The sequence below is a fragment of the Camelus ferus genome, chromosome 1 (assembly GCF_009834535.1).
Source record: "Camelus ferus isolate YT-003-E chromosome 1, BCGSAC_Cfer_1.0, whole genome shotgun sequence".
Lineage (NCBI taxonomy): Eukaryota > Metazoa > Chordata > Mammalia > Artiodactyla > Camelidae > Camelus > Camelus ferus.
The window spans coordinates 47,645,950-47,659,484 of record NC_045696.1 but is presented as its reverse complement, the minus strand read 5'-3'; the positions used below and the strand labels follow the sequence as shown (position 1 = coordinate 47,659,484).

General features: G+C 38.8%; 1 protein-coding gene across 1 annotated transcript in view; it reads left to right on the top strand.

The window, feature by feature from the left end:
• Positions 1-13,535, top strand: part of MORC1 (MORC family CW-type zinc finger 1) — a 143,973-nt gene that overhangs the window by 75,166 nt on the left and 55,272 nt on the right. The window contains 3 exon segments of the mRNA XM_014565682.2: positions 246-371; positions 3,089-3,194; positions 8,053-8,191. Of these exon segments, the coding sequence (XP_014421168.2) occupies positions 246-371; positions 3,089-3,194; positions 8,053-8,191 (371 nt within the window).

Genomic DNA, 13,535 nt, shown 5'->3' with positions numbered 1-13,535 from the left:
ATAATTTGGACAATGCAAGAGAGTATAAAGCAGAAAACAAATTTCACCTGTACTCAGAGAAAACCAATGTTAATATTTTAATTTCTTATTTCTGTATATATATACTAAGTTTTACATAGTTGAGATCATATTGTATATACATATGTTTATATCCAAACTTCTCTTTGCTTATCATCTTGATCTTATTGATTTTATATTCTTTCATTATTCTCTGCCTGCTTTCTTTTTTCTTCCTTTTTTTTCAGGTAATAGAAATCTGACATTGTTTTGGAATGAATTTGGATATGCGAATAATGATGTGGAGAGATCTTTAGATTCTGTTCGGTATCACAGAAGACAAGCCATGGCCATCCCATTCATCATTCAGTGTGGTGAGTGTTGAATTCCACTCCAGTTAGCAAACATTTAGTGAGTTCCTAATATACAAATCATTGGGTCAAAAATGGGGTGTGAAGAAGACAAAGGTGGGTAAGACAAGGTTCTTGCTTTCAAGGAGACTTAGGTCTAGAAGAAAGGTTAAGATGAGCATGCAAATAATTATAATAGAGGTGAAAATAGTGTAAATGATGGGAAAGAGACATAAAGTTCTTTGGGGGTTCAAAGAGTAGGGGGAAGAGGAAGTTGAAGCAAGGCTTCTGGCAGAGGTGGACTTTTGAAAGGCAGAGCTGTAGCTGGAAGTGTGTGTTAGTATCAGGTGTATCCTTCAGCTAATATTTTTGTGATGGAATAATAGAAACAGTCATTTTCCTGTTTTTAATACTCAACACTGTGTTAACATATATAGTAGGTACTTAGTAATTGACTACTGAATGAATGAATGATGAATAAATAATGAGACAAAACTATTAGGCTGAGTAAACATGTTAAATGGCCTTGAATGCCAGGATAAGGAGTTTTTACTTTAATAAGCAATGGAGAGGCATTGGAAGCTTTTCAAAAAGAGAGTGATATCATTGGAGCATTGAACACTTATTGTTGCCTTGGATATGTCTTCTAGCCACTATACCATGGGTTAGAGAATTAAAGACAGTCCCTATTGTCTGCAAGGAATCTGCCATCCAGTGGGGAGGACAGTCAAGCAAACAAACAAAAAAAAGCACACTGTAGTGTGCAAAATAGTGTAATTATTTACACACGGCTGAAGGAATACCCCAATCTTTAGCCTGGAGTGGTCTAAATAGGACCTGACTGGTTAGATGTCACTTGCAGTAAGCTTGCTCTGGCAGCTCAGGGCAGAATGATTTGGAGGGAGGGCTAGAGCAAAGATTAGGGTCAGACCTCTGATGATACTACAGGCATAATCCAGGATCCAGGTGAGAAATTGTAAATGTCTGAGAAAAGGCATGGCAGTGAGATTTAAGAGGAACACCCATGACAGATACTTAGAAGGTATAATTGAGGAAATTGATGACTATATGCAACAACCTCCTGAATGATAGTAAGAATGGCTAAAAATCACTCTGTGTTTTTGATATGTGCAAGGTACTGCCAGAATCCATTCTCCAGTACCTGAGAGCTGTATGAAATTGGGCCAATTCCTTAACTTCTCTAAGCCTCAGTTTTCTTATTTATAAAATGAGGTTAGTATTTGTAGCTACATTATACAGTTTAGTGAAAATATAATTAATTAACACATGTAAAAGTTTACCAAGTGCTTAAGATAGTATACTAGAGTTCTCCAGAGAAACAGAACCAGCAGAATAGATGAACATATGGGTGGATGAATGGATGGATGGAAAGGTAGATAGACAGATAGGTATTAATTATAGAGAATTGGTGCACATAATTATGGAGGCTACAAGTCCCAAGATCTGTTGTCAGCAAGCTGGGGACCCAGAAGAGCCATGGTTTAATTTCAGTTTCAATCTGAAGGCCTAAAAACCAGAAGAGCCAATGATGTCTTTTCAATCTAAATGTTGACAAGCTTGATACCTAGGAAGAGTTGATGTTTTAGTTCTTTGGAATGTGGGGAAAAGCTAATGTCCCAGTTCAAGACAGTCAGAAAGAAGCCCCTCTTACTCTTAAGAGAGTCAGCCTTTTTTTGCTCTATTCATGCCTTCAACTGATTTGTTGAGGCTCACCCACATTAGGAAGAACAATCTGCTTTACTCATTCTACCAACTCAAATGTTAACCTCATCCAAAAGACCCTTACATATATACTCAGAATAATGTTTGACCAAATATCCAGGCACTCCATAGTCCAGTCAAATTGACACATAAAATTAACTATTACCAATAATATTGAGCAATGTTGGTTTTTATCATTAGTATTATTTCATTTAATTCTTAGTAACCCTTTTAGGTAAGTACTAAAATTAATCTCTTTTTACAGGTGATGATACTGAAACAGAGAGAAGTAATTTTTCCTAGGTCATTGAGGTGGTAATTATGGAGCTATTCAGATTCTTAACTACTGTGCACCCTGCCTCCATCTTAGATGAACAGAGAGAAGTATTTACTTAACAGCCATTAGCACTGTGTCCGAAGGGAATTCAGGAGTAAAGTGAAGCATAGGCTGCAAAGGGTAGGGTGCAAAAGCAAAGAGGGACTGAAAGGGAGAAATGGACGAAGTAGTCAGTAAATAGAGACTGGAGAGTAGGATAAGAGCAGCTTTTGAAAGTACAGAACAAGGAAGTGTATAAATGGTAGAGAGAGCTTGATTTCCTAGTTATGGTGGTTGTGTGGTTGGAGATGGAAAGTGGTGTTGCCAGCAGTTAGATAACAGGTCAGAAAAAATGCGGGAGTCAAGTCACTGGAAGTCTCATGTAGTTTAAGAAAAAATAAAAAGGGATGGATTACTTAAGATTCTTTTGGCTGAAACTAGCAGAAACCAACTGGAAAGAACTTAAGCAATAATAGTGACAACAGCAACAGCAACAACAATTTATTGATGGTGTCCTTGGGTAGCTCATAGAATCCTAAACTGTTTGTGCCACCAAATATAGTGGTATAGTGTCAAGGATTCACTTGTCATTGGATTGAAAGATATCTCATACTTCTGGTATATGCAGTCTGACATCCTACTCTGATAGGTTCACTTCTGATTGTGATCTTTCTTGTGTGTGATTTTGCTTTGATGATTTTAGATCTTTGCCTTAAATGGAGAGTCTTGCCTTCCTCTACTCATTACCAGGAGAAAGAATCTTTTGACATCTGGATTTGTGCTAATAACCCTAATCTCCAGGAAAACAGGTAATTTTTGATAGTTTTCTAAAATTCTTTATCCATTTCTAATTCCTAAAATATGCATGTGTGAAACTGGAAAATGTCAGCTATAGATACATTTTAGCAATAGTAGCTGTCATCTCTGGAAGGGCATTTCGTTAGTGCTCTTTTCCATCAAGTTGAAAGAGACCTGGGTGTAACTTTTTATAAACAATGGCTGTGCGGCTCTGTGCTTCCACTGTTGGGAGAACTCGACCTGGTGTTTAAAAGTTCTGCCTTCCAGTTTGTTTTCACACAACATACAATCTTATCGTGCAGGAGTTTTACCTAGAGGGTGTCTCCAGAGGCACTAAACTGTTAGATCATGTGCTTTTTCTGTTTAAGACATATATTGATTTCATTGCTTTGTGCTCTTGGAGGAAGAAGTTCAAACTAAAACAGGAAAAAGACTGATTAAATATTGATGAATGACAATGTTATTACAAGCCCTTTTTGACTTATATTCTTTTCCTTGGCAGAGGGGAGAGTTAATACTCCTCTTTAACAAAGGCACCCCTAAGTCAAGCATTGCATTTCCATGGAGTACTAAGTCCTTTGGCCTGGATAAGTGGATCAATATTACTAATACAGACATTAGGGTAGTAACTCCTGTTTGATTATTTTTATCCAGCCCTGAAAAGAAAAGTAATTGAAAAAAATTAAAAAGAAGAAAATATTTAGAAACTGCTACTAAAACCCCTTCCACCTGGAGTCCCCAGGTTAATAATATTTAGAGAGTAATGAAAACTGTCAGAGGTGACAGGGGCTCTTAGATTTTACATGGCCCAGGGGTTTTTTTCAATCTTCCTTTCTCGCTTTCAGAACCTGTTTTTCCCCCCCAAAATAAAATGTCTCTGACTCCAACTATATGAAACAGATAAAAACAGAACTGTCCTGATTGCATTAGAGACTGAAAATCTGGGGGCCAAAGGTATCCACTTCTCACTTCTGTTCCCTACTTTCTGCTAGAGTATAAAGCTCCAGGGAGCATGATTCTAAAACACTGATCTAGTCTCACTTCTTCATTTTAGAGAAGTGGAAATTGAAGCCCAAGTCGGGGCATGAGAAACCTGTTCATGAAGCCACTGGCCCGGGTTTCTGACTCCTAACCTGATTCCAGCCCTAACTTGGAACAAAGTTAAAGCTCAGTTCCAATATTAGGAATAGTCTGATGTGGGAGGAGGGTGTAGCTCTGTGGTAGAGCGTGTGCCTAGCACGCACGAGGTCCTGGTTTCCGTCCCCTGTACCTCCATTAAAATAAATAAATTGAATATATATATGTATGCATATATATATGACAATCTTTTAAGAAAAGGATAGTGTGATATGTAGTATTTTTATTGTTATTATTTTTACCTAAGTATTCTTTAAAAGAAGTTTTGTTGTTTTGGTTTTGTTTTTAAAATTTCTGTGTGGAATGAGCTGTGCTTGGAAATGTAAATAAAATTTGTTCAAACCCCCAGCTGTTAAAAAAAAAAGTGGGCTGGGGAATTAATAATAATGATCACTTACCGTGAGCTAGGAACTTTGATACAGTGTAGGACAGCGTTTAGAGTTCAGACTCTGGGGCCACCTGCCAGGGTTTGACTCCTGGCTCCATTAGCTGTGAAGCCTTGAACAAAAGATATTACCTCTCTTTAACTCATCTTTACCATCACATAGAATGGAGGGTAGTAATGGTACCTTTTGCGTCTTTTCTAGGCCTAGCATAGCCCCTTGTAGGGACTATTTAAGTCCCTGGTCTCTGAGGGCCCCCTCATAAGCCATGAGAATTTAGGTTCTTCCCACAGTTCTAACCGTGTATCTGTGACTTCTTAGACCAGTGTTAGGTACTGTCAAACCCACAGAACTGGGATTCTGTCCTCTATCGCCTCCCTTGTCTTCAGCTCACCAATGTCCTTGAATAGGCAGACTTTCGCCCTGTTTTCCTTGAAAAATGATGTCATCACAGAACAGTGTAAAATTAGTTTCAAAGCTGTATTAATTCTGTCTCTTACACATCAAAATTCTGCCACTTGTGACGACAGGCAAGATAAATTTGCCATGTTGACAGAAAACTGATGGACCTTAAAAGCCTGAAATGCAAAAAAATCTTCTTACATTTATAATTTCTTAAGTCCTTGATTCTTTAAATATACTGACATAATTTTGACCATCTGTATTTCATTTCCACTGAAAAGATTATGACAAAAAATATGCTTAAAGTGATAGCAAGAGACTTAGAAATGGGAGATGTAGAGAAAAACTTCTGATTACAAGGGCAGTTACTTGTGAGTTGACACTTCCTTTACGGGAGATCATTAAACAGCTCTGCAGATGAAGATTCCCAGGGGAAGAGAAGTTGATCTGAGGGCCTCGCTCAGTACTCTGATTCAACATGGTTGGATGGACTGTGCATCCTTTGAGAATATGCTCCCAAATAGCAAAACCCTGATATAAATGTGCAGTGGGATTTGGACAGGATCACTTAAAATAGCTGTATTAAAGTGATGAGAAGTGAAGTATACTTATTTATTAGGCAGATGGTGGAAGGACAGAGTAATAGGGTGAAAGGTGGCATTGTCTGTGTTTACAGAAAATGTAGTTTATGGTCAGCAGTTAATTGCCAATTGTCAGCTAGGTTAATACCAATGAACAGTATTTGAATGAACAACGTCTGCCCAGAACTTAGGCAAGAAACATAATAATAGCTCTCTCTTACATAGCAATTATGTCATCTCATCTTTCCAATAACAGTATGAACTTATTTCATTTCTCCGAGGAGAAAACAGTGAGGCTAAGGGAAGTCCAGTGACTTGTCCAGGATTCCTCGTTAGACCTGAAATGTGAAGCCAAGCACTTTGATGCAAACCCTGCACTTTTTCTGCCTTACCACACCACCCACCCTCTGAAGGGATCCTTATTTCAGGAAGCCTGATTCTAGACACTTTATGGTGACAAAACACACCATTTTACAAATGGTATTATTCAGAGTTGGTGACCCAGGCAGGGTAAGATGGAGCCATTGTTTTTCAGACCACTGAAGCCTCTTTTTGTTTTCCACTTTAGACACAGAGAGAAGCTAGACATTTCTGTCACAGTACCCAGGAAATAGACATCAATACACTTCCATTACATTCATTCTGTGCATTTATCTGTATTGAAAATAGGGATCACCAGCAGGGTAAAAATGATGCCTATCTTTTGACTAAACCAAAAAGTCTGAATTTTGAAAAGGATGTTGAAAAATATCTATGGTCTGTATTGCACATTAAAATCTAATTGTTTCCAAAAATCTTTGAAGACAATTGAATGGATTGCATTTTAATAAAATACCTGAAGTTTCTCTTTCCTAAGTAAAAAACTTAATGCTGCCAAAAGGTTCTTTTCACAAATGAAATAGAAACCTGTATAGGTACCACCCCACAGGTGTCTTTAAATGAACACTGCAGGTGGTTATATATATATAGGTAGGTGTTCCCTGTTTTGTTTACCTACCACCTTTTTTTGAAAATAACAATAAAAACAAATACCATATGTAGGTGGAATTAAGTGTTTCTTCACAGTAGTACCTGAATTTGATTGTAGTCCTTACACTTCTCTGTTGGTGGGGGCAAGAAAAATATATGCTGCAGCCTTGAAAAATAGAGAAATACAGTGGGCGTGTGAGGCTTCATTTTCCCTGCACTGTTTCCGGTGGGAGACATCCCTCTCTCTGTTGTCAACCTCCTCCTCCCTTTCCTGGCTTAGCGCTCATTTATTTTATAACACACACTTTCCCTGCTTTGTGGCACCTATCAATCAGGGAAAGCCCTTGTGTTAGGCAGGCTCTAGGAACTGACCTCCCTCTGCGTTCTGCCCCACCACCGCACATCCTCAGACACACCCTGAATCGAGGTCCTGTCCGCGAGAGTGGGACTTCTGATCCCTGCCAAGCCTTCATACCAAGGTGAATAAATACATCTCAGTTATTCAACAGTTTGGCTAACTCAGCTCTCCAGCACATAGCCATGAAACCAGGAATAGAAAAGAAAAAAAAAGAGGGCTCAAACCTTCCCAACCATATGTCTCAAAAATCTTTAGTACTTTTTGTAACCATAAGGGAAGCCCCCATCCACAGCTTGTTTATTGCGATTTACTCACAGTTCTACTTGATTGTGTTATACGTGTATTAACCTGCTCATGATTAGAGACATCACAGCAGTGAAGGTGGGAAGCAGGGTGTCGACCAGCAGCAGCCACCCTGACAGCAGCAGGGAGACGTGGTTGTTAGGACGCTGCAGGCAGGCTCATCCAGGCAGCTGGACAAAGGGCTCCCCCACGTGGCTCAGTAACCCCACTGCCCCTGCCCAGGGCATCGCTGAGTGCTGCATCCCACCACGTAGTCGCTGGTCTTCACAGTCATCCTGAGTCATCAAGCAAAGGATCCGAGGGTTTCAGAAGCAGAATTATTTGGTATATTTTAGAGAGATATATAGATTCCTATCCCAAATTTTTCTGTGAAAAAAATGTTTGCCAGTAATGAGGTAAGCTTTGGTTATCTAAAAAACATTTTTGCAGAAGGCCTCATTTCATGATAATGAATGATAAATGAAGCATTAGTAAATAATGAATATTCTCCCATTCTTGTAAATATATCCTACCCACCACATTTTCCATTAAGTTCTTTTCCACGCAGCCTGGAGATTTAAAGTCATGTATTACCTAAACACTCAGTACCATGCTCTATGTGAGAAATGCGGCATTTGAGATTTGGATATAAGCCAGAGAGTTACTCTTTGTAGAAGTACATAATTTTTTACAGGCAGTAAAAATAATTGTATATTTCCTCCTGACATTGTCTCTTGTCCTTGCTGACTGTGAAAAGTTGTTGTCAGATGGAACGTCTGCCTTCCATCCCTCTGGGCACTATGAACACAGTACCACCATCAAAAACTGAGAAAGAGAAGCAACTTCGAGAGTCAGTCCAAAGGTATCAGAATCGACTGGCAGAACAGCCTCGACAGGTGAGCAGTTAGTAATTCTTTCCCAAATCTACCAGACTCTGGAGCTGTTGGTTTCATGACTACATGTGGTTTACCTAAGTAAAATGTGCAGCCTCTTTTTTCTATCTTTTTTGTCACCTTCTTTAAATTTTGGATCCAAGGACTGTTCTAGAGGTGATACAAGGGCTTCAGGGGTCCAGGAGGGGAGAAATCTTCAAATAATAATGTATTTTATACATGTTACCTAAGTCCATCTACATAACAGTGTGTATGAGGAACAGGGGAATATATTTCCACTCTAGGATGTGCATACAGCCTCGTGGAGGTCAGCCAGAGTGTCGAAGGTCACATGGTCAAGACTGGGATACAGGTCTGTATGATGCCAAAGACTAGACTCTTTTTATTTCATTAGGCTTCCTCCCTGAGGGTAGATTTTTGAGGTAAAGAGTTGTTCTTTTAAAAAATGTTAGCCCATTAATACAGGAACTCAAAGTCATATTTAATTGTTAAGAAAATGCAATAAATAAAACATTACTATCAGTAAATGTAGGTAACCATGACAATTGCAAGTGAAAGAAAAAGTGGCATGCAGAATTACTGTTTTAATCTCCTAACTAATAAAGTAATTACATCTCTGTTCATAGATTTAGCACCCCAATTCAGCATTTTTAAATTGTGTAGCCTGTCAGGTTCCTCAAATAGAAGCTGAGGAGGTCAGCACCATATGCCCAAATGTCTTGACTCCTGTGAAGTTGTCAGGAAAGAAAATGCTCATCTGAATAGAAAATTCCCTTTCTGAGTGGGAGTTAAGACACCCAAGCTTAACAGCTGATTATGAACTGTATTCTTGAGTTCTTAGAAGATAAACTTTCTTTTCTACCTCAGCTTCGTCTTCGTCTCCCTCCCACTTCATGAGGGATCTGCTGTGTGAGTCCAGCCACCACCTGGGATCACAACCAGAAAAGCCTGACCTCCCCTTTTAGCCTGTAGTCTCAGGGTCTTTTGGGAAAGATTCTGAAAGTCATTTGAAACATACTCTCCTAAGCATTCTTCAACCCCTAAAAGTGGCTCAACTTTTCACAATTCTTAGAGCTTCTAGTTGCAGGTTTAATTACACTCGGAAGTAAAGATATCAGCACCTGTGGTTATTTTAATAAACAATTAGGTGCAGTCAGATCTTTTCAATGTGCAATATCTTAATTTGTTTTGTTTCATACTTTGTTTACCACTCCTTGTAGCTTTGTGAAGGCATTCAGCACATCCTGAATTGATTTTTACCTTTATTGCAGTCTCTGGATTTTTTTTTTTTACTATCAAGGTCAGAGCTGACCCTTGGATAGTGATGGTGCCAGTCATGATGTCTTAATTACCTTGTTGTTTGTTTAGTATCAGATGTTTTATTCATCTTAGAGGTAGAGATTTTGATGGAGACTGATAGAGTAACACATTTGAGCCATCTTATTCTTTCTTTCTTGGTAGTTGATTTTTTTGTAAAAATTTGCTCCAGGTTTATAGATTCAGTCTATTTCAGATATAAACGACAAAGTTTAGCAGTGCTTAAATAGAAACCTACTCCCATCAGTTCAAAGGGCATAAAAGATTCCTCACCATCCTCCCCTCCTCCTTTTTGTGAAAATAATTCTCACAGTCTTTAACACACTGCAGGTACTCAGTACCCTTAACTGGCCCTGGCAGTCAAGGAGAAGTTTGGTTCCACCCAGCCATGGGCAACCAGTTAACTTTGAAGTGGTCTTTGAGCACATACTTGCCTTTGGGCCTGTCCAGTGTTAGGTATGGTGGGGAATACAGAGTAATTCTGATACCAGAATGTAGGGCCCCTGAATGCAAGGATAGTCTTGGTTTTATACATCATGAGTCTCTATTACCTAATACACTGCCTGGCATGTAGTAAGTACTCAGTAGATAGTTGTTGAACCAATAAATAAAACATGCCCTCCTTTGTGGACTGAATCTAATAGCATTTAAAATTAGCAACCACTGTAAGATAATACTAGTTCAATACTTGTCTGATCTGTAGCTGAAACTAGATTAGAAGTTTATTACAAGGAGATAGTGAGGGAAGCTTCATTCAAACAAAGTTTTGTAGAGGAAGCGGCCCTCAGCTTGTATCTTGAAGTCTGTTTAAGGTAAAAAGAGGGAAGGACAGGGTGTTCCGGGTGAGAAGAACATTATAAGTGAAGACTTGGAGATAAGCGTGAGTTTGTTTCTTCATGGGAACAGTGTTTTAAGGCACATGCTAAACTTATGTATTTTTAAAAACAAACAGCATTTGTGTGACAGGTCTGTCTTTTAAACACTGTGTAACTCATTATAAAATATGGTAATTACTGAATAGAAGACCTCTGAAAGGTGACTGCAATCCCTTTTTCACAGAAATAATTTATAAAATATTAAAAAGAACTATGTTGGTGACAGCTACCTGCTGTGAGAAAAAAATACTCAAAACCATCCAGTGCTCAGTGAGAATTTACTTCCTTCCTGGCTGCCTTTTAGAAGAAGTGCTGTTAGGCTGTGACACAGGCAAGGGTGGGAAGATCAGAAAAACAGGGCATTGGTGCCACTGAGGTTTGGTGCAGATGTGATCAGGTGTAGGGTAGACACCACTGGAAAACCAAATAACGGCTAGAATATGACCATGGTTCCACTGTGTCATCGGTGGTGCCCATTCTCTCATTATCAGGAAATAAGAAGATGTATGCCATGTAATGATGGTTTGCTCACCTCCTGTTCTCTCTTCCTGCCTCCCACTACAACCAGTGCTCACTTACCCACTGATTAAGCCTGGGGAGCAAATGTAAAAATGACCTGAATCTGCACATCCCATTTCTTACTCTCTTGCATTTCACCTTTAATGGCAGAAGTTATCCTGATCTGGAAAATGAAGAATTGGCTTGACAAATCAGAGACCTTTCTGGATCTTAGATTCTTTGGTTCTGTGTCACTGACAACCAGGAGGGATAGAATCATGGTAGGAAAGGTAATATTATTGTAGTAGTACCAGAAATCAGTAGCTACAGACTCTTCTCCACCCCTCATCCACCCTACTGGTATGGAGAGTGACAAAGTCTAAATTCTAGGGGCACCTCTGCAGGATGCCCTAGGTAGAGAAAACTCACAGTGAGTCTGAAAACTGTTCTGGTAAATGAAGTGTCCCAGTGATTAGATCTTATCCTCTGGGAGGGAATGAAATAACTAGGTCCAAAGCTATCATTTCCACAGATAGTATTGTATTTAAGCCCCATAACATTATAGTAGTTCTGTCAGTTACAGCAACAGAGGGAAGTGAATTTCAGAGAATTAAAATAACTTGAATCAATCCACACATCTTTAAATGGTGAAGTTGGACTTTGTGTCTTTTTTTTTTGCCTACTCCAGCACTGTTCTGCTCACAGTCTCCTACAATAAATACAAAAAGGATGTAAGAACATTTACAAAGGCAAGAATCTGATATAATGCAAATCCTATTTGTTAAGGGAAATGTGTAAGTTCAGTAAACCTAATAGAAGGGCTCAAGTCCAAGATGCAATTGATAAACTGTATCAACAAGCCAAGAGCCTCTTCACAAATTGTGCTTCTTTCTGACCGGCGTTCTGCTGTCTCCTTTCTGAGTAGATGAATGAGTATTCCCAGCTCCATGTTTTCCCTCCTTCCTCATTACCTGCTGTTTTCTATACCAAGTGGCAAGTGCCACCTGCTGGCGAAGTGATGAAGCATCTTCATTTTCATTGTCACTCTTGATTGTTTAGCTACTAATGGCATATCATCTGGGTTATTGTTACTCTGTTTTTCAGTAAACCTAGACAAGAATTTTAAAACTGTAGAGTTACAAAATCAGTTCCTCTGCATTTAAGGACTCTCTCCAGTCCTGTTTCACCCAGTTCTCAGTTTTAACTCACAACTTGGTCTCATCTGTCTTCTATTGTCATGCACATGGAATATATTACAGGTGCATTTCATTCAGGATTTTTTGGTGCCACTTTAAATCCACTTAATGCCTTCAAATCATTATAAGGCAGATGATGAATGTGTGTGTGTGTGTGTGTGTGTGTGTGTGTGTGTGTATGGCTTGATTCCCTGAATGAAGTCTACTCTACATTTACCCATTTGTACATAAATTAATGGGTAGTGTATTTATATAATCAGTATGTTTGTGCATATGTGCTGTATTGCTTATGTATCTTTAGGTCTTTCTGGGTTAATCTTCCCTGATTAATGTTAATTTCTCATCCCACTGTCCAGGCTCTCTCTAATCTGACACTAGTCCTTCTTTGGTATCAATGTCTTCCTTTCTGTGGAATTCTCCCACTGAGCTGCCCTGTCTTCCTTCTGGGCTGCTCTGGGTGTCCTTATTCCTGCCATTTTGTCTGAAACAACATCTGCCCCTTCCCTAGCCCTTCAAGATCCAAAAATAATGTCATTGCTGTATGAAGTCTTCTGTCATTTCCCTTCCTGTGAAAATATCTCCTTCCTTCTAGTTCCCTTTGCCCTTGATGTGTGTCTGTCTTAAGAGCATGTTTCACTTTCTATCTGGCATTATAGTTAGTTGTGTACCTAATCTGTCTCCTATATTCAACTGTAAGATTTTTGAAAGGGATTATTTTTATTCATCTTTGCATTCCCAACAACACCTAGGCCTGGACCTTTTATGTAATAGGTTTTTAATGAGCAAGAAGTGAAAGATTGAAGGAACACATTGATTTATGCAAAATTCTTCACAAATAGGTTCAAAAATAATAAATATTTTGCATTGGATTGGTTGACGCTATGTAGGTTAGACTGAAAACCTTCTTCAGATATTACTGGAGACCAAAATGTTCTTATGCTTGGTCAGGATGAAGTGTTGCGTTTGAATGGGAGTACAAGGACTGTATTTGGATTTTATTTGTCTTGTTCGTAGTCTTTGCATCAAACGAATAGCCTTTATAAATGCCATGCCTGTTGAAAAGGAACTCCAGCAGTAGCATTCTGTTCTTTTGTGGTGCTCATGTGGACACAAAAAAATGAAGCAGTGTCGTCTGACAATTCCCACCTTGGTTGTTTTAGCAGTAAATGTAGAGCAAAAGGGACTCGTCGAACTTTTAGCTGTGTTTTTCAAATTGAAATGGCATATCTGAGTACGGCTTTGTAATGAAGAATGTGAACGCATTTTCCCATTTAGAATTTAATCTTTTTAATGTGTCATTATTATGTAGGATGCTGAGATTTCAGATTTATATAACTACGGGGACAGTTTCCTTAGAAAATATATTTGTTCATCAAGAGTACTTTTCAGCCTCCTTACGTAAACTGCCATAATCTGAAATTTATGACACCTAAAGACCCTTTCTAACAAGGGGCTGTTGTA